Raw genomic sequence first — 21,549 nt, forward strand, 5'->3', positions numbered from 1 at the left:
TCACCATTCCACCAGAACTGCTCTTGCTAAGGTTGTCAATGACCTCTTGACATTGTGGGCTTAGTGTACTCAACCCAGGGTATTGGACACGATTCACCTTGCTCTCTCTCTGTTTTTACTCTTTTTTCTCTGCCTTTTTTCTTCCTCATAAATAGCCCTTTCTTTGGCCTGCTGATCTTTGTGTCTTTACAGTTCTTCATAGTTTCCTTTGAACAGCTCAATTAAACCTAAAGAAACAGCTATCAGATTTATCTCTCTCATTAGATCTCCCTGTAACTAGTCAACTCCATCTGAATGTCCCATAGGCTCTTCAAACTCAGCTCCTCAAATTCAACTCATCGTCCCTCCTCTTGTTGTTGTTTTTAGCTCAATGCATGCATTCCCAAATCTTATTCTGGAATTTGGGACTCATACTGGAATCCTGATTCTTCTTTATTTCCCGTATCCAGTTAGTCAGAAAGTTCTACGGATTTTATTTTCCTTATTAATTCTTAAAATCGTCTCAACTGCTATTGCCTTGGTTTAGGTTTTCATCACCTAGTGCCTTCAATTTGGTCTATCTGCTTCCAAAACTGCCTTCCTCAAATGTATCTTGCACGTTGTGTTTTAGTGATCTTCTTAAGACTCAAACATAATCAGGAAACTGTCTATTCGAAGGTCCCTATCAGCTTACAATTGCTTTTAGGTTAAAGTCTCAAATTCCTGATATTCAGCATGGAAAGCTCAACTTTTCCCTCAATTCACAAATGAGTACACTCTTACTGCAGCTTTTTTTTTTTTTTTTTTTTTTTTTGCTTCAATGTCCCATGGTGTTTAGTTCTCCAGTGCTTTTGTACATGCACTCCCCTCTCCCTGGAGTGTCCTTCCCTACCTGCTTCGCCTACTTTGCTGGTTGCCCTTCATGACTCAGTTTTTTTAACCCCTATTTGTGTTCCCATATACACGATGCTATTTCGTGATGACTACTTTATATGCTATCTCGCTGTACGTATTTCTTCCAAAACAGGGACTAAATTCTTCATCCATCTACTCCATTGCTTAGCACCATCCTCGTTTGTGATTTACTCCCTACTTGGAGTATTGGGGTGTGTGTGTGTGTATTGGTGTACAAGCCTGCTTGCACAAACGGAGAGCGTGAATCCGAATCTCTGCTGGGCACTCAGCGCAGTGGGCACGCGAAAGCTTTAACTCAGGCTTTCGCATGATCACCACCGCTATTAATGAGCATTTAACCACCTGTGACGTCCAAAGTATCCCAGACTGTGCAGCAGCGCAACACCTTTGCGCAAGCGCAGGGCGGATAAGGAGGGGCGAGGGACAACCGCCTCCAGGCGACGAAGGTTGCGCGCAGGCGCATCCAGAAAGAAAGCCTCTCTTATTCGGCCCTCCCTTTCCAATCAGCTCAGGCAGAGCTCGCAAATAGTCATTTCCGGGAAACCGGCGGTTGCTTTGTGGGGTGCAACATGGAGACGACTAGTGGAACTGTTGAACCGGTGAGTCGCTACTCTGGGGTCGGGTGAGTGGGGAAGTCGAGCCGGGTCGAGCTTTGAACACCGTCTCACCCCTTTGTTCCCTTCCCAGGTTTCCGGGGACCTGGTGTCTGTGGCACATGCTCTTTCTCTCCCAGCCGAGTCTTATGGCAATGATGTGAGTATGACTCACCCCCAGCTCTCTCTCAGCTAGACTGCTATGTGTGCAGGGCCTGCCACGAAATTGTAATCCGCTGATATCCTCTGTGAACCCACTCCATACCCGACAGAAACCGTGCTTTTTCATTCATTCTAAACCTTTTTGGTCCTCAAACCCAGGACAAATGCCGGTGGAAGTAGTTCCCAAACTTTGCTGCACTAGAACCACCTGAGAAGCTTTTATACCTTCCATTGTCCAGGTCGCAATCTATACTGATTAAATAAAAATATCGGGGGGGGGCGGTGAGAGTCAGAAATTAATATTTTTTAAAGTGAGTGATTTCATTATGCAGTAAAGAGGCACCAAATTATGGTATGTCTTGTTTAGATTCTTAAGAAGAAAGCATATGATATTTTTGAGGTACAAGACCCAGGGACATGAGAAATAGTAATAACACTCAAATAAAAATGTGATTGATGTTTGTTAGATTAGGGTGTAAGATCCAAAGGAGTTTAGCCGAAGAAGAAACCCCTAAGAACTGAGACAGTAGAGGACGACTTCACTGAGAAAGTGAATCTCTAACTGGATCCTCAGAGTATAGATGGACAAAGGACATGGTGTAAGGCATGGAGGTAAAAATGCAAATGACTTTGCTGGGGTCAGTGAAGTAGATCCATCTAGCTGGAGTGGGAGGTTTTAATGGAACAGGTGGTAGGTATTTGGTAAGGCTTATTTATAATCTAGCCTGCTTCACAATAGTGATTCAATTTTAAGTGTTATGGATGGGAAATTGATTATCTTATAAACACAAATGATGATTATAACATGTTACACTATCAAAAGTAAAGGGTATTTCACTTCCATTATCTTTATTCTCCCAGCAACTAATTGATATATGTGAGTATATTGTATCAGTTTTACAGTGGCTTAATTCAGTCCTCAGAAGGCAATCTATCTACTGCTTTATGTAGTCTCCCACACTTTCACTAGCTGCTGGACAAAGAGCCAGTGGCTTATGCTGTTGACTAGACTGTGTAGGCAGCTCCTTTTGGTGGGTAGTTTCCTTCATAAGGACAAAAGTTTTCTATTTTCCAAACCCGTTAGTCCAGTTTTTATCCTTTGACAGTAACACCAAGTTTGGTAGTGTTACTGACATTACCTAGACCTCCACAAAATTCCTTAATTTGTTCTCTAGTAGCAGGATTGGGAGATTCTGACCTGGCATTCTTCACTCCTTTGCAGCCTGATATTGAGATGGCTTGGGCCATGAAAGCAATGCAGCATGCTGAAGTCTACTACAAGGTGAGTTGTCTGTCTTCATTATTAAGCAGAATTAAGCATGTAATTGTAGGGTATGGTTCTTTGCTAATCACTATTCTCAGCAAGTTAAGCATATGTATTTTGGAGATAATTTTTATTACTGTAAGATTTTACCCACAGAGAACGAGGGGGTGGCAGTGAATTTTGTTTTGACAAAGAGGAGTTGTACTTCTTTGCCCAGTGTTCTGCTAACTGGCAAAATGATTACATAGTAGGCAATTAATAAATGTTTGATGACTGAATGAACAATTAATTCACAGAGGGCAATAGCCAGGCGGTACTAGGACCAAAAGGGTTTGAACTGGTGGCAGGGACAGTAGTATGTTATGGCCCTTGAAAACTGTGTCATGATTTCATCTGGGACCTCGTCTGTCTGTACTTCCTAATAACTCTTCTGCCCTTAGAACCATAAATATTTTCTGGGGAAGGGGGGATAGAAGTGTAGTAAATTAGAGACTAGTATCTGTGTGTTGTCTTGTGTCTGGCAGCTGATTTCATCAGTTGACCCACAGTTCCTGAAACTCACCAAAGTGGATGACCAAATCTATTCAGAGTTTCGGGAAAATTTTGAGAAACTCAGGATAGATGTATTGGATCCAGAAGAGCTCAAATCAGAATCAGCTAAAGAGGTAAGAATTCTCTCAAATATTGCCAAGCATCTGACCAACAATTATTGATTGTGGAAACATTTTTAGGGGCACCTGGGTGGCTCAGTTGTTAAGCATCTGCCTTTGGCTCGGGTCATGATCCCAGGGTCCTGGGATTGAGCCCCACATCGGGCTCCCTGCTCAGCAGGAGGCCTGCTTCTCCCTCTCCCACTCCCCCTGCTTGTGTTCTCTCTCTCTCTGTCTCTCTCGTCGCTGTCAAATAAATAAATAAAATCTTAAAAAAATTTTATACAATTAAACTTTTTTTAGTATGTTTTAAGGAAATATGTAAAGAACCAGGGCTTTTATGTAGTTATAATCAACTAATAAGTAAGTTATGTTATGAAATAAATATTTTTCTGGTTTATGAGTTTTTTATGTTCATGGGATCTGTTTTTTCTTTTCTTTGACTTGGACATTTCATCCCTTCCTACCCAGCCCTTTCAGGGGAGAAGGAGCAAATTTTCTTATGTTAGTAGTTTAGCTTGGATGGAGAATTGGCAAATTGGAAAAAAAAAAAAAAGGTTTGGATGGAGAACTGGCAAATAGGATACAGGGAGGTGTTTGAATTCTCCGGATTTAGGTTCACATTATCATAGGCCATGGATAATAGGAGAACTTAGGTTTCCCATTGCTTATCTGATTATCCTACTTTTACAGTGTGCTAAAACTCTTATAGTGGGGAAAAGATTTCTCAGAGTAGGTCCTTGGTTTACCATATATGTAAACTTTTAACATTGTTACTTGGTTTATGATGTATGTAAACTTTTAACATTGTTACTGTTGACTGTTAGTTACTGATCTTTGGAAAAGTACCTCTAGCAATGGACTTCTTTTTTTTTTTAAGATTTTTATTTATTTATTCATGAGAGACGGAGAGAGAGGCAGAGAGAGAGAAAGGCAGAGGGAGAAGCAGGCTCCCAAGGAGCAGGGAGCGGACTTCTTTCTTAAAATTTAACTGTGACTTTGTGGCCACATTCCTGCTGCCTTTGTCTCATTTGTGCTTCAGTGGGGGTGAATAACTATTTTGGGCTGAGTTAACCATAACGTAAAAGCAAAAATGAATACATTTAAGAAATCCAATTTTAATTCTGCAGTCGAGGATTTAAATATTTTGTCAAGGTAAAATATTGTTCATGTTGGGAAGTACCAGTCTAAAGACAATAGATAGCATGGAAACTTAATGCTACTGAAAGTCGAAATCAACTCAGTCCTAGTCTCTTTCACTATGGGAGTTTTCCTTACTGAGGAAGTGGAAACCCTTCTCCTGGCCTGACTTCACCAGCCTCCTGCATTTGTCAGCTAAGGCATCTTTTTTGCCTTTATAGAAGTGGAGGCCATTCTGCTTGAAGTTTGATGGGATTGTAGAAGACTTCAACTATGGTACTTTGCTGCGACTGGATTGTTCCCAGGGCTACACCGAGGAAAACACCATCTTTGGTGAGATTCTTGCCTCTGGATGGTTTCTGTATAAGGAGAGTGAGGGATCTGGTTTTATGGATGGATTTGTGACCTGAATAGTTTGGGGGTCATTTTATTTGTTACATATTTAAAGATCATGTTACTGTTTGTTGAGTGTGGGATAAGCTGGTTAAGTATTTTCAGCCTCATTTAACAAGATTAGAATTCCACATCTGTGAAGTTTATGACTGTACTGGAATGCTTTGACTGTTAGTTCAGTTTTCCGTAGGTTTAGAGAAGTAACTGTGACTAGGACAATGATCAATTCTATTCACCTTTCAGCCCCCAGGATACAATTTTTTGCCATTGAAATTGCTCGGAACCGGGAAGGCTATAACAAAGCAGTTTACACCAGTGTTCATGACGAAGAAGAGAAAGAAGGCAACCATGGAAGAGAGGAAGGAACTGACAGTGGACGGGCAGAAGAGAAAGGAGCCAAAAGAGAAAGAGAAAAAGCAAAAACCAATAAAGGAGAAGAAAAAGAACAAGGAGCCAACAAAGAAATCAGCAGGAGTGGTGAAACAGCTATGTAAGGTAGACAAGGAATAGCACTCTGGAAGCTGTGACTCAGCTAAGTCTATAGATACTATGATGCTACTTGCACAGACCCTAGTGGTTAAATGTATGTCCTTGTGCAATTGAAAGACATACAGAAGGACATTCTTTCTAGCTAATAATCATGAGCTACTCCAGTTGTTCTCTTGTATGAGCCAGCTTAAAGACTATTAGTGGGGTCTTAGTTGAGCATTTCTTGGTATAGTGTTTCTTGGTTCTCACCACTGGTCAAGTAAGAAATTTTATGAATAAATTTCTTTTGGTTCTTAGGACTATATCTGTAATTGACTTTTAAAAGATATTTCAAATTATTTGACACTTCAGGTTTTTTTCAGGTATATAATCTCTTTGTCATGTCTTAATATAAAGTGATTTATGCCTGTTTTTAAATGCTTATTATTGTTTCCTGCAGTGAAGTTTCCTCAGGCCTGTTAAGCTGTGTATATGGTTTGGGGATTAGAAGTTCCTATGTAACAGTTAATTCCTGCTATTTGAGTAAGTATAGCTTTCTGATTTTCTTTGATATATGTGGCAAAATATTTGATGAATACTCTGTGGAGATAAGAGCTGGGGCCTGAACCTGTCAGACCGGTGAATGCAGCCCAGTTCACATTAGAAGAGCAGGACACTGGACCTGCTTCAGGACCTGCTTCTCTTCTGGTACCGAAGTTGTTACCTGAAAGCTAGCAGAAATTAATAAGTATAAAGCCTGGTAGAGTGACTTCCCTTTTATAATGCTATGGACAATAGCATACATTTACATAGTAATGTAAAATGAACATTTTTAAATGATACTTCGCCAGACTCCAAAAATGGACCAGTGATTTTGTATAGATGGAGGGGTTTCTTCTCATCTGATGACTTTTAGGAGTGCATGTTTCAGTTATCTTTACAGATGTATAAAGGTTTGTGCATGTCCCCATAAACCCTCTGACCTTGATTGCTAAAACTAGTTAGAGGAAGCCACAATGTTTATAGTGCATACAGCAAATACTCTGAAAACTCAAACCACAGCATGGTCATTCAAGAAAAGATTTATCAGAGCGGAGAAGGGGGAGAAGTGAGGTTTTTTTTTCCCCTGGTGGACACAGAATAAAAATAAAAGTTAAACTTAACTGATGAATTATTTTCTAGGCAAGAGCTGAACTAGAGATACATACAACTAGCAGCAACAACTGTGCACAAAGCTAGGTTTCTCTATGGATTCTTTTTAGCTAATTCTTAAAAATATTTAAAACATTTGTTAGACTTTTCATTTTACAAAAAATACGCTTTGAAATGGGTAGGGGAGTGTTAAATACTTCATACTAGACAGATTTTTAAAAATCAAACTTCCTTTACTGTATTGACTTTGTCTAGTTCATACATTCTTAAATATCCATGAACATGTGTCCATACACATTGCCTGAGGGACTGGGGAAGAATAAAGATTACTGGCTGCATACGATTCTGCCTGTGGTGGCCTTTTCCAGGTTACTCACGAGCAAGAAAACTGGCTTAATTACTTCTCTCTGATTTTGTGGAGAATAAGAAATAAACCATTAAAAGACTACTTCAAAGCCAGAGGCATCTCTGTCCAAGAACTAGGAAATACAAACTGGGCAAAGGGAGGAGAATAAGAACATGGAACACTTCAGCAACATTGTAAGGCCAGGAAACCAAGACAGTATCCAAGGTCAAAGGGGAGAGTGGGCAGATTTCTTAAGATGGCCTCACGATTTCCACCCCTAGCATACATGCTCTGTATAATTCCCTCCTGTTGGTGTGGCAAAGCCTTGTGAATACGAGGGGATTTCATTCCTTCATTTTAAGTTACTAACCATTTAATTTTGAGTTAATCAAAAGGGACATTATCTTGGGTGGGTCTGGCCTAATCAGGTGAGTCCTTAAGTGAGACAAGCAGCTGCAAATGTTCACCTGTTGGCCTTAAAGAAGCAAAAATCTGTGTTGTGAGACAAGCGGGCCATGTGGCAAGGACCTGAGGGTAGCCTCTGGGAGCTAAGAATGCTCTCGGGCTGACAGCCAGCAAAAAAATGGGGATTTCACTCTATAGTTGGAAGGAACTAAATTCTACCAACAACCAGTGAACTTGGAAGAGGACTTAAAGTCTCAGACGAGCTTGTAGTCCTGGCTGATACCATGATTTTGGTCCTGTGAGACCCTGAGTAGAGGACCCAGTTGAGCTGTATCTGGACTCTTAACCCACAGGACTGTGAGATAGTTATGGGTATTGTGTTAAGCTACTAATTATGTGGTAATTTGTTATGGAGCAGTAGAAAATTGCTACAAGACTCTGGTACCGGAAGTGGAGTGCTGCTGTATCAAGTACTTAAAATGTGGGAGTGGTTTTGGAATCAGGCTGTGGGTGAAGACTGGAAGGATTTTGAGGAGCATGATAGGGAAAGCATAAATTGCCTTAAACAGGCTGTCAGTAGTAATATGGACTTGAAGGATGCTGTAGGTGGGGGCTCAAAAGGAAGTAAGGAACATGCTGTTGGAAACTAGAAGAAAGGGAGTCCTCCTTAGGAGGTGGTAGCATTGTGGTTAGAGGCCCAGAAGTTTGGGATTTGAGCCTTTGCTCTGAATTATTTGGGAGATGTTATCAAGCCAGGCTTGACATAGTGTGTAAACATCTATGATTTATTCAGAATATGGTGCCATTCCAGTCATTTATCTCCATGACAACTTCTGGAGGCAGGGAAAGGGCACAGACTAATTTTGGCATTTACAGAAGGGAAAATTGCAGTCATTTTAAAGTTTTAGGCCACTGAATTTGTGGTAATTTGTTACAACAGCAATAGGAAACTAATAAAAAAGGCATACTGAGCCCTGCTTCAAAAGTAGAGACATTCACTGCACTGTAATTATTTTGAAACAAAGATGTTGGACCAGATGATTGAAACATGAACTGCACCCAAAACAAGCTTCAGTGATTCTAAACCATTTTGAACTTACTCTTCTAAGCCATTCCTGTAGCTGAGTCTGTGTGTGTGAGGTGCCATTAATATAATTGGGAATTCTCTGAATTTGCTTAATGGTAACGATATAGTGCTTAGTAATGAGTATGTGCTCATTTGAAGCTTACATATATATTAATAAAACGCAACAGTAACTTCATCAATTGTTTGGACCTTAGACAAAATATTTTTCTGAAAAAGTGTATTTTATCATTGATGTTGTTTAAAATTTCCAGAGCATGGTGATAATTCAAACAGACCAGATTTTTGTTGGTTTTATTGCTGTTTTTAAATTTTCTACAGATAATACAACTCTTTTTTGCTTGCACACAATGTGAATGATCCTCACTATCCCACCTTGGTACACCACAATTACTTTCATACATATTTTTATTCAGATAATCAATATCTTAGGGGCACCTGGGTGGCTCAGTCTGTTAAGTGTCTGCTTTTGGCAGGGTCCTGGGATCCAGCCCCGCATCAGGCTCACTGCTCAGCGGGGAGTCTGCTTCTTCCCCTCCTTCCTGCTGTGCTCTCTTGCTATTTCTGTTGCTCTCAAATAAATAAATAAAATATCTTAAAAAAGTAGTCAATATCTTAATAGATGATTCACAATTAAGGCATGTATGTATGTTTTGTGAATGGCCATTTTCCCATGCCTACATGTTTTTATCTCTAGAATTAATAGAAGCTTTACAGATGTCAACATGATGTTGGTCTCCTGAACTGTACTACTTTTACATGATGACCATTTATATGACTGGCTAGCTTTAAATTTTCCCTACTCAGGCTTTCTCTGATTTCCTCAATATAAACTGCATTTTCAGGGCACCTGGGTGGCTCAGTCGGTTAAGTGGCTGACTTGAGTTCCATCAGGTCATGATCTCAGGGTCCTGGGATTGAGCCCCAAGTCTGGATCTGCACTCAGTGGGGAGTCTGCTTGGGGATTCTCTCTCTCCCTCTGCCCTTCCCCCCACTCACACACACTCTCTCTAAAATAAATAAATCTTTAAAATATATATATCATATTTATTGTATTTTCTTTAAGTCAGTATATTTTCATTTTATAAAAATTGAGATTGAATTGGGGCACCTAGCTGACTCAGTAAGTGGAGCATGCAACTTTTGATCTCACAGCTATGAGTTCAAGCCCCACATTGGGTGTAAAGCTTACTTAAAAAAAATTGATATTGAATTATAAAGTAATTTGGCCTCCATCACATAAGTGGTGGTATTGGGATTCAGATCCATATCTTTTGGTTGTGAATCTTATTGTTTTTCCAAAATCCCACTCTAGATTCAGCTTCTTTCTAGAATAGAGACAAATAATTTGAGTAAGGAATCAAAGTATTTAATAATCAAAGGTAAGCATTCTAGTGTGGAGTGATGTACTGAGCTAGTTTAAGCTCCTCAAATATCTGTAATTTCTCTGCCTTTTTCCTTCTTATCTCTGCAAGAGATTCCTTGTTGCATATGCAACTCAGACTTGTTTAAAAATCATTACAGTATAATCATTATAGTGTATCACTGTAATGTTCAGTTTAAAAATTACATTTTAAATTTAATTTCTTCACCTTTCTTATGAACTGAGATTTGGCTGATACATTTCTCTCAAGTGTTTTGCAAGGTGTTTTTTTTAAGGTTTTACTTTGTCCTTCTGAAATTCATACAGATTTTTCAGGATAAATCACTGGAAGCTCTAATAGATATTACTCGTTGGTCTTTACATTGAAAAGAGCATAAGGGAAATAAAAAATGCCTTAACTTAGAGAAGAATAGGCTTTTGCAACTAGAAGGTATCTCAGAAGTCTAACTCAAAAATTTCATTTTTTTTCTGGTGAAAAAACAAGGCATTAAATGGTGTGCTTTGCCCAGTTGAAAATCCTCTATATATGTAAAAAATTGTTTATTAATTTACTTACTGTCCTTTCTTTTGCACTAAGAACACCCACCAAGACATCATTCCATAAGGTTCCCTTTGTCCTAGATATACCCTGCACAGGATGCTTTCCTCTAGAAAACAGTTTTAAAATATTCATCATGCTTCTCCATAATTTAGGATTCTTCTGATATCCTTTCTGTTTACACTAATATCTGGCCAAACTTACACAATTCTGAGAATTTGGATGATGTTTAAAATCAAAATCACAATAATTTAAAATTTCCAAGTTTTTGCCTTTTTATTAAAGAAAACAAGGCTTCTAAAAAGTTGGTCAGTCTTTTTTTTCCCAGCTTCCAGTAGTTTATTTTTTTAATTTTATTTTAGTATGTTATGTTAATCACCATACATCATTAGTTTTTAATGTAGTGTTCCATGATTCATTGTTTGCATATAATCTTAAGATCATTTTTCTTCCACAAAGTTACTAAGGCCTACTTGCTATCATTTGGTTTGGGGAAGATAAACAAGGGAATTCTTTCTGCCTCCAGCCCCTGTAATTGTAATCAGTTGATTGTAAAAAGTTGATTGCCTCTTCATCCTGTATGAAATCATGACCTCTAAGGACTCTTGCTTACCTGCCAATCTCACATCTTAAATTATCTTTTTTATTATGAACATTTTAAACATATGCAAAAGTAGAAATAATATAATGAACCCCTAAATATCTGTTACCCAGATTAGTTATCAACATTTTGCCACATTTGTTTTATTTATCCTTTTTTCTTTATTGAAGCATTTTAAAACAAATCTCAGACATCATATTATTTTACTCCTATATATTTTATTGTGCATCTTTAAAAAATGGACATTTTCTTATATAATTGCAATAATAATATTTTTAACTGATATTCAATTATATAGCAAAACTTAAAAGTGCATACTACAAATGATACTCAGGAGATAGTCCTTTAGAGTATATTTAAGGAATAGGTTGACTGAAATATGACTAAGAGGATATATGTGTGTACAAGAGAATTGGTAGATGAGGTTGAAAATATGTATTTGATTCACTCTGGGCACTAATAATGAGCCCTAGATACTGAGCTAGATGTCTTACATCTTATCCCTAACATATAGGCATTATTAACTCCGTTTTACACATTAGGAAATTTAGACTTGAAGAGATTTTGAGTCCCAAGTTAAGGAGTTTAGATGTAATTTAGCAAGTAGTGGCTAGATATTGGAAGTTTATTTTAATTTCTGGGTAGTCATATGATGACAACTGCTCAAGGAAGATTAAACAATGTGCAATATTGAGTAAATATTAAGTACTTATTCTGGATTAATTGGTTCAACCTAATCCTTGCATTTTGTGATTAAAAAACAAATCTGTGCTCATTTAAGACATGGAAATCAGAACCCACAAAGAATAAATGTTTAATTACTCATTACTTACTGCCAACATTGCCCAGGAAGGGAAAACCCCATGAAAGATTGTTTATTAATTTTCACTGGCCTCTCTTAGAAATGATACACATCTTTTACTCATATCTTGTCAAATGGAATTCAGTCCCTGCCACTGAATTGCAAAAGAGGGTGGGAAATTTATTCTAGATGTGTGTCTGGAAAGATGAGGAAGAAGGAAAAAGCTTGCTCCCCCTGCTTGTGCTCTCTCTCTCTCGGTCAAATAAATAAATAAAATCTTAAAAGAAAGAAAAAGTTTTTACTGACCACCTAGCCAGTCTCTGTCACAGCAGGTGAATAGTTATTCTTGTCTCCTACACATATTCATTAATTTCAGTTTATTCACTTCTCAAGTTATAGAAAGTGATTCCCAATCTGTGACTCTGGTGCTCAGTGAATTCCTAATTGTACAGTTGACTTCTTGAGTCCATGTTCTTGGACACTGTGCCAGTATGGTCTGAAATAACAAGCTTCTTTATGGACTCTTCATTATTTCTTTTACATGATTAAAATGGCCTGTTTTGGAATAAAAACATGTCACTCACTATTGTGTTTTAAATTTAGACAATAGAATCTACTTTTTATTTTATTATTATTTTTTAAAATATTTTAAGTAGGCTCCATGCCCAGCGTGGAGCCCAGCATGGGGCTTGAACTCACCACCCTGAGATCAAGACCTAAACTGATATCAAGAGTCAGACGCTTAACTGACTGAGCCACCCAGGTGCCTCTACATTATTTATTTTTAATTAAAAAGAAATCCATCCCTTCTGGGCACAGAGAGGCTGTTAATTTCCTTATAATCTGCAATAAGTTTAGGACTTTAAATCTGGTGTAGGTTAGATGAGCAAATCACAGAAGTGACAGTTTGGTTTAGATTTTAGGTAGGGAAGTGTTTATATGTCAGACAATAAACATTACAAATTCACACGGAATGTACTTGAGCCTCAGCTTTGAAATCTGGTACTCTTAAATTTAATCTGTTCTAAATTAGTCCAGCACAGTATAAGAGAGAGAGAATGGATTAATATGTGCAATTATTAAAGAATTATTTGAATTGCATATGATAAAAAGAAATAGCTTCCTTTCTTTAAGAAAATGTTCCATCATTACCAAAAAAGTTATAATTTATTCAAACAAGTTTGAAATATTTCATCTAATCTTGGAGCTCATTTTATCATCCACTTATTTATTTGTTCATTTGTTCATGTGTTTATTTTTGTCTTTATCATGACTTAAAGGATAATCATTCTCTTCAAGATCCCTGCCACTTTCATCTCTGACTCAATTCTCCTGCTTCTACCTTCTACCTTCAGCCTCAAGTGCCTTTAGACTTGATGTTCCCTCTGCCTGGAAAGCTTTCCCACAGATATTCATATGATATTCATTCACTTCTCAAAGATCTCTACTTAAATATCACCTTAATAGAGAGGTCTTTCCTGACTTCTTTATTTAAAATAACAACTCCCTTGGCACTCCCTATCCTTACTGTAATTTTCACTATAACTCATCACTGTCCCCTCCACCCCTACCCTGGAGGACAGGAAGATTGTTTTGTTTGCTGTTGTTTGCCTAGCACCTAGATCAATATCTGGCTAGCATATAGTATGATCCCTTTTTAAAGAATTTTTTTAGGTTTTTATTTAAATTCCAGTTAGTTAACATACAGTGTAATATTAGTTTCAGACACACAATATAATGATTCCACACTTCCATACATCACCCAGTGCTCATCACAAGGGCACTCCTTAATCCCCACCACCTGTTTAACCCATTCCCCACCCACCTCCCTTCTGGTAACCATCAGTTTGTTCTCTATAGTTGAGTCTGTTTCTTGATTTGCTCCTCTCTCTCTCTCTCTTTTTTTTTCCGCCTTGCTTATTGGCTTTGTTTCTTGAATTCCATTTATGGGTGAAATCATATGATATTTGCCTTTCTCTGATTATTTCACTTAGCATAATACTCTTTACCTCTATCCATGTCCTTGCAAATGGCAAGATCTCATTCTTTTTTATGGCTAATAGTCCGTTGTATATATATATACACACCACATCTTTTTTATCCATTCATCAGTTGATGGACACGGGCTATTTCCACAATTTGCTATTGTAGGAAATGCTGCTATAAACATCAGGGTGTATGTATCCCTTTGAATTAGTATTTTTGTATTCTTTGGGTAAATACCTAGTAGTGCAGTTGCTGGATCAATAGGGTAGGTCTACTTTTAATTTTTTGAGGAACCTCCTTACTGTTCTCCAATGCAGGAAAGAATATCCAACAGGAAAAATTTCTTCAACAAATATTGTTGGGAAACCTGGACAGCAACATGCAAAAGAATGAAACTGGACCATTTTCTTACAGCATAAACAAAAATAAATTCAGAATGGATTAAAGACCTAAATGTGAGACCTGAAACCATAAAAGTCCTAGAGGAGAACACAGGCAGTAACCTCTTGGACATTGGCCGTAGCAACTTCTTTATATGAAGATCTTAATATTTTTGAAAAAATTAGCAAATAAAATAGCTACTATATATCAGGTGTAATTCCAATACACTGGGAGCATAGCTGAAACACTAAATAATCCGATTGAAGTAAGATCCAAAATTTTTCCAGTGTTATTCTACCCATCCAGACAGGGGCATGTTAGAAAAGAAAAATTATGGTCCAAATAATTCCACACTTTGAAAGGCCATTGTACACTGGGCAATAGGAGTTGAGAAGCCAACTCATGAACAAGATCCACTAGACAAATGTCTACTTTTCTACAGGTAGTTGCAGTCATAACGCTAGGTTTATCAGATCACCTTTACAAAGTGAAATATGACTATGAATAAGAGTCCAGATCTATAAAAAATGTGTATTCCATATAGGAGGCCTTTGACTCATATTAGTCTCCTTTTAAAAAGAATAGTATCTCTTCCCTAACCTGTGCCACCTCTGAATTCATATTTTTTTGGTCATAACCATTTTTTCTCTTATCATTCTGGTTTAAAATTTTGGCAACTTCTCTCACTTATTCCTCTTCTCTTTTCACCTTTCACTTCTTTCTCATTCATATGGCTTCCAAATTACATCTATACTATATGGATGAGGCCTCCACATTGAACAGTTAACTCCAGGTGATGGCATTCACATTTTAGTCTATGTTAATGGAGTCATGCACTGCATAAGCCAGCACAACTATACACAGTGGTCCTGCATGTGGCTGAGCCTGCTAGTTGCTCACTCAGTGTTACTTCTCCCCTTCTTTTTAAAAACTTTCATTATATTCAGTTAGCCAACATATAGTACATCATAAGTTTTTGTTGTAGTGTTCAACGATTCATTAGTTGTGTATAACACCCAGTGCTCATCCCAACACGTGCCCTCCTTAATACCCATCACCTGGTCACCCCATCCCCTTCTTTTTAATAGAAGGACTCCAAATTTTAGCTTTACATATTGATGCTTGGATTAAAGGACTATATTTGCCAACCTCTCTTGTAGCTAAGTTTAGACATCTGACTAAGTTCTGGTTAATAGGAGGCAACCTTAAGTTTGTTTTGTGGATCTTATAGGAAAGTTGATCAAAGAAAGCTAATTCATCTGCTGGAGTCCCTTCCACTCCTTTTCTGCCTTCTGTCTTTCCTTCTTTTTATGGCCTGTAACAAGAATGTGATGAAATGGGAGACAAACCATGAGAGACTCTGGACTCTGGGAAACAAACTAAGGGTTACAGAAGGGAGGGGGGTGGGGGATAAGGGGTAACTGGGTGATGGCTATTAAGAGGGCATGTGATATGATGAGCATTGGGTGTTATACACAACTAATGAATCACTGAACACTATATCAAAAACTACATGTATCATATGGTGTCACTGATATGAGGAATTCTTAATCTCAGGAAACAAACTGAGGGTTGCTGGAGTGGTGGGGGGTGGGAGGGATGGGGTGGCTGGGTGATAGACATTGGGGAGGGTATGTGCTATGGTGAGCTCTGTGAATTGTGCGAGACTGTTGAATCACAGACCTGTACCTCTGAAACAAATAATACATTATATGTTAAAGAAAAAAGAAGAAGATAATAGGAAGGGAAAAATGAAGGGGGGCAAATCAGAGGGGGTGATGAACCATGAGAGACTATGGACTCTGAGAAAGAAACTGAGGGTTCTAGAGGGGAGGGGGTGGGGAGTTGGGTTAGCCTGGTGATGGGTATTAAAGAGGGCATGTACTGAATGGAGGACTGGGTGTTATACACAAACAATGAATCATGGAACATCAAAAACTAATGATATGTGGTGCCTGGGTGGCTCAGTCATTAGGCATCTGCCTTCGGCTCAGGTCATGATCTCAGGGTCCTGGGATCGAGCCCCTCATCGGGCTCCCTGTTCAGCGGGGAGTCTGCTTCTCCCTCTCCCACTCCCCCTGCTTGTGTTCTCTCTCTTGCTGTGTTTCTCTCTGTCAAATAAATAAATAAAAAATCTTAAAAAAAAAAAACCTAATGATGTAACGTATGGTGATTAATATAACATAATAAAATAAAATAAAAAAACTAATGATGTACTATATGTTGACTAATTGAGATTAATTAAAAAAAAGGAAAAAAAAGCTTCAGCTTCGACTATATCTTGTACTATAAGGTGATCTTGAGGATGTAAGCAGTTATTTATTCTGCCTATAGTATCATTTGTTTCTTCTATCATCATGTCTTACTTCTGACTTAGCCCAATCATCATAGGACCATCAGGGACAAACAGTTTGACAAAGTTAGGATTATTGAACCATTGCAAGGAGAAAGACTGCATATCAGGGAAATCATGGAGCATTTTTACAAAGAAAAATGGAATTATTATAGGATTTGGAGGAAATAAGGAGTTTAGGTGAAATTTAAAATTAAATACAAATGAAGTCATGTCTTGTTAGCCTCATAGCAAAGTAAGGTTGTGTTTAAAAGGGTCAACATCAGGTCCTGGCATGCAAAAGTCAACCAAGGGTTTTGTTTTCTTGGAAACTACAAAGGTAAGATAGATGCATAATATTTTGTTCTGAAACTCCTTATCTGAATCTCTGTACTTGGTTTGTATTTTGAAGCTGCTTTTTTGGGTCAAAGTAACTTAGATTCTTCAGGAAGAGATGGATGTTTTATTCTTTCTGATATAATTTCAAACAAAATTTCTGATGGTCTGTGATTTTAAAGGACAACGTTCCTTGGTGAGTAAGAAAGCAGTAGTCACTCAAGGAGAAGTTGTTATGAAACTTTTCAGTTTCACTGTAGCCTTGAAAGAAAATTGTTTCTTAGTAACTTCTTTATCTGTGTCTCTTATACTAGCATGATGAATGGCAGTACAGGTTTTTATCTTCTTAGTTCAAGCTAATTTTTTTACTTTCTCACCTCTAACCTCAATAGTAATATTACTTTGCTTTTCCTTGTAAGATATTTTATAGTTTTCAAACCATGCTTGTATGTACCCATTATAAATTAAACTTAGAAAAATAACCTTCTGAAGTAGGAAAGGAAAAACACATATGAAGAAACTAGAGATCAGGGAGGTTATATGATTTATCTATGGTGGCATGCCAGCAAATGATTAGGCCAGAACTCAGGTTTAATTTCTGGTTCAGATTCCTTTTAGATTCTTAAAGGCACTTCTTCCTCTCCTTAAACTTTCTCTTTTTAGGGATGCCTTTGTGGCTCAGTTGGTTAAGCAGCTGCCTGGGTCCTGGGATGGAGCCCTGCATTGGGCTCCCTACTCAGTGGGGAGCCTGCTTCTCCCTCTCCCTCTCCCTCTGCTGCTCCTCCTGCTTGTGCGCGCTCTCTCTCTCTGACAAACAAATAAAATCTTAAAATTTTTTTTCTCTTTTTAGAAAAGGATTGGTGTATTATATAACCAATAAGCTTAGATTTAGCATTACCTATCTGTATCACACATATCCGTTCAAGAAATAAAAGCAAGTGTCTTTTTTTTCACTTCTTTCTTCATACAAATATATGGCATAAATTGAAAAATAGAATAATTAGCTTATACATTAATAGCAATCAGTGCCTTAAGATATATAAGAATTTCAGTAAGATACAATAAGGCTTTAAAAAATAATTTTAGAACACTTGAGAGATATTTCCAATGAAAGAAAGATAAATATAATGTTTAAATTCAAGTGAAACTACAGTTTTTCAACACTATAAAGGTTTTATTGAAAGTTCAATATACCATTTGTTCTTATTGAAACTGTCCATTTACTAAATCTGCATGGATAATGAAAAATCTTCATGGTCTATCATCTATCTATCAATCATCTATCTGTCCATCTATCTATCATCATCTCTATCTGCTTTTGTTTGTGCATTGTTTATGGATGGTTAAAGTTAGTGATCAGACTTCCAACCTGATCATTCCTTTGCTTTAACTATTACCTATTCTCTCCTTCCATAAAAAAAAAACATACTGTATTGGGATCCTCTTTTCCTGCGTCAATTCTCCATCTTTTTAAATAGTGGGATTGAAAGTTCTTTTTGTTCCATATCACTTGTTGTTATTACTGTTACCTGGATCAGAACATTCCCCAAGGCCAGGGAAAGCTAGAGGAAAAAGAATTGAGATTATGGTTTGTAGAGCAAGACAGTGACTGGGAGGGCTGAAAGTAAGCATATGGATTAAGGGAGAAGCAGCCTTATGGTCCTCTAGCATTTAAGCTTTTGAATCCACTTCTGGGTCCTAGAATGGCACCTTGAATTTCTTTCTCTCTTTTTCCCTCACTCCCGCCCCATTCTTTCCCCTTCCTCTTTTTCTTCCAGTACTCTCAGAGTTTAGGCCATACTTTAGTCAAAAGAATATAAAGCTTGAAGTCATCGGGCATAAATCATAAATCCCAGCTATATAATCCTGCACTAGAGAGTAATTTAATTGGGCTGTGTTTAGCAATGTCCAGTCACTGCACCAAAAGGAGATACATCTCCTGTTCCTTTTGAGATTGTATGGTGGAGAAAACTTGACATTCTTTCTCTTAGTACCAGCCCTCATTATTATGGCTTTTTAAAGGAAGTGAACTCTTCTATGCAAGGGAAAGGGAGGTGGAAGTAGAAGTCTTTGGGCTCTTGACTTTGTATGTATTCTTCAACAGATGCTTTTTCGGTCAAGCCTTGCATTTGGGGGAAAGCAGATTAAGTGGTAAAAAGCAAGTAAACCCATAATTTGAATAAGATCTATGAATCTATGTTAGGCTTTGGTTTGGTTGTCAGGCCATTTCTGTAATTAGAAAGCATTGCCTATTAAAATAAAGAACCTCCTGGGCCTCCTAGGTGGCTCAGTGGGTTAAGTGTCCGACTCTTGATTTCGGCTCAGGTCATGATCTTGGGGGTGTGAGATCAAGCCCTGCCTTGGGCTTTGTGCTCAGCAGGAAGTCTGTTTGGGATTCTCTCTCTCCATCTCCCTCTGCCCCTCCCCCCTCAAAATAAACAAGTAAATCTTAAAATAAAATTCAAAAGTCATTTATAACTTAGTATGAAATAGTTCAGAGCTTGTTTTATAATATTGAAATTAACTGAAACAAATGATACAATTAAAAAATGGAGAGAGGATTTGAATAGACATTTTTCCAAAGAAGACATACAAATGGCCAACAGACAGAGACAAAGATGCTCAACATCACTAATCATCAGGTAAATGCACATCAAAACCACAGTGAGATATTACCTTACACCTGTCAGATTGTCTACAGTAAAAATGATAAGAAATAACAAATGTTAGTGAGGGTGTGGAGAACAGGGAACCCTCACACATTGTTGGAAAATAGTATGGAGGTTCCTCAAAAAATTAAAAATAGAATTACTGTATGATTCAGTCATTCCATTACCAGGTACTTACCCAAAGAAAAGGAACACAGTAATTTGAAAAGATATTTGCACCCCTATGTTTATTGTAACATTATTTACAATAGCCAAGATATGGAAGCAACTCAAGTGTCCATCAATAGATGAATGAATAAAGAAGATGTGACACACACACACACACACACTGTAATATTACTCAGCCATAAGAAATGAATGAGATCTTGCCATTTGCAGCAACATGGCTGGACCTAGAGGGTATAATGCTAAGTGAAATAAGTCAGACAAAGACAATATATTATTTCACTCATACAGGGAATGTAAGAAACAAAACAACTTAACAAAGAAAGAACAAAAGAGACAAACAAAAAAAACCCAGACTCTTAAATACAGAGAACAAACTGATGGTAGCCAGAGGGGAGATGGGTGGGGAATGGATGCTCTAGATAAAGGGAATTAAGAGTACACTGAGTGTGATGACCACTGAGAAATGTATAGAACCATTATATTATACACCTGAAATCAATATAATATATGTTCATTAAACTTCAATAAAAAAATTAACTGAACCACCAACTGGCAGTTTTGATAGGTTAGAATAGATTACTCAGGCAAAGATTGACCTGAGTCGAATAAAAGCAAACTCAGTCACATGAGTACCCATGCCATATGGAAAATACAAATACAAATTTCAACAATTTTGAAATTTGAGCCCAAAACATACTGTGCACTATGGTTATTTTGGTGTGTTGATGAAATCAATTAAGCAGACTGTAATGTGGGACAGATAAAAATCTGCAGAACAAGCATCTATTCAATACATTTCCAGTTCAGACTGATAAAGGTGTGTTATGTCACGAGCATCCACAGATCCTAAAAGATATTTTCATATGAATAGCTTTCTATGCCAAAAGGCCAAGCTGAAGACTGTTTATTACAGAAAACTGCATTTCCCACAGTTAAGACATACCATAGCAAGGGTAAGGGCATATTTTTGAAACTATTTTCTAATCGTGTATAAAACATGACTGTTTAGAGACCTTGAATTGCAAAGTTTTTTTGTCAAAAGCAATCAATGTCTACTTGTGTATTTGATAAATTAGAGGGAATTGTAGTGGCCAACTTCAACAAATGCCCTTTGATATTCAGGCAGTCTTATTGTTTAGTTACGAATATTTCAAATCCAGGCTGTCACCTGGACAGTCCATCTGCACTAACTGAGAATGCCAAGACTTATAAACAGTATTGCTAATGGCAGAGACACACTTGTTATGGTCATCCTGCACCAGGAAATTTCACTTAGATGAACACTTGGCCCTGGGTTGCTTGAAGATGCTAGGAGTAATTGCAAAATGAAGGTGACTTCATTCATTTCAAGGCACTTCCTGTATCATATGTAGCTCTATATTCCTACTGATGCAGGAGCTTTTGTAAACTGAACAAATAGGGTACTTTGTTATAGGCATTAAAAGAATACTTATTCCAATCCCTTACATTTGGACTCTATAGTTCAAAGAGTACTTTTGCATTCATTATCTCATTTAATCTTCACAATATCCATGAAGTAGATTGAAATAAGCAGGGCACAAGACACAACTCCAACTTTATATGAGAGAAATATGAGGTTCAAAATAGTTGACTTGCTTAATGTCATATAGATAATCAATTAGAAGAGTAAATGAAAAAAAAAAAGATCAAGGTCTTCTGGATCCTAGGCCACTGCTTGTACATATGTGTATTTGATGAGGTCCAAAAATGAATCTCAGATGAAATGACAAGGGAAACCAAGCACAGAAAAAAATCTATTTTCATCCAAAAACACCATGTG

At 37.6% G+C, this 21,549-nt stretch overlaps 1 protein-coding gene across 2 annotated transcripts; it reads left to right on the forward strand.

Moving 5' to 3' along the window:
- Nucleotides 1-1,386: 1,386 nt before the first annotated feature.
- On the forward strand, nt 1,387-8,729 carry PBDC1 (polysaccharide biosynthesis domain containing 1). 2 transcript variants are annotated; one of them, XM_025883532.2, is made up of 6 exons: nt 1,387-1,493; nt 1,582-1,647; nt 2,872-2,931; nt 3,438-3,578; nt 4,925-5,036; nt 5,340-8,729. In XM_025883532.2, the coding sequence occupies exons 1-6, from the start codon at nt 1,464-1,466 to the stop codon at nt 5,588-5,590; spliced, it is 660 nt and encodes a 219-aa protein (XP_025739317.1). In that variant the 5' UTR covers nt 1,387-1,463; the 3' UTR covers nt 5,591-8,729. The 2 variants fall into 2 exon arrangements, with proteins under 2 accessions (XP_025739317.1, XP_025739375.1); XM_025883590.2 differs by having other exon boundaries at nt 1,474-1,493; nt 2,825-2,931.
- The last annotated feature ends 12,820 nt before the right edge of the window (nt 8,730-21,549 follow it).

The sequence above is a fragment of the Callorhinus ursinus genome, unplaced genomic scaffold (genome assembly GCF_003265705.2).
Source record: "Callorhinus ursinus isolate GAN/ISIS: 27379988/994484 unplaced genomic scaffold, GSC_fseal_2.0 scaffold40, whole genome shotgun sequence".
NCBI classification, from domain to species: domain Eukaryota; kingdom Metazoa; phylum Chordata; class Mammalia; order Carnivora; family Otariidae; genus Callorhinus; species Callorhinus ursinus.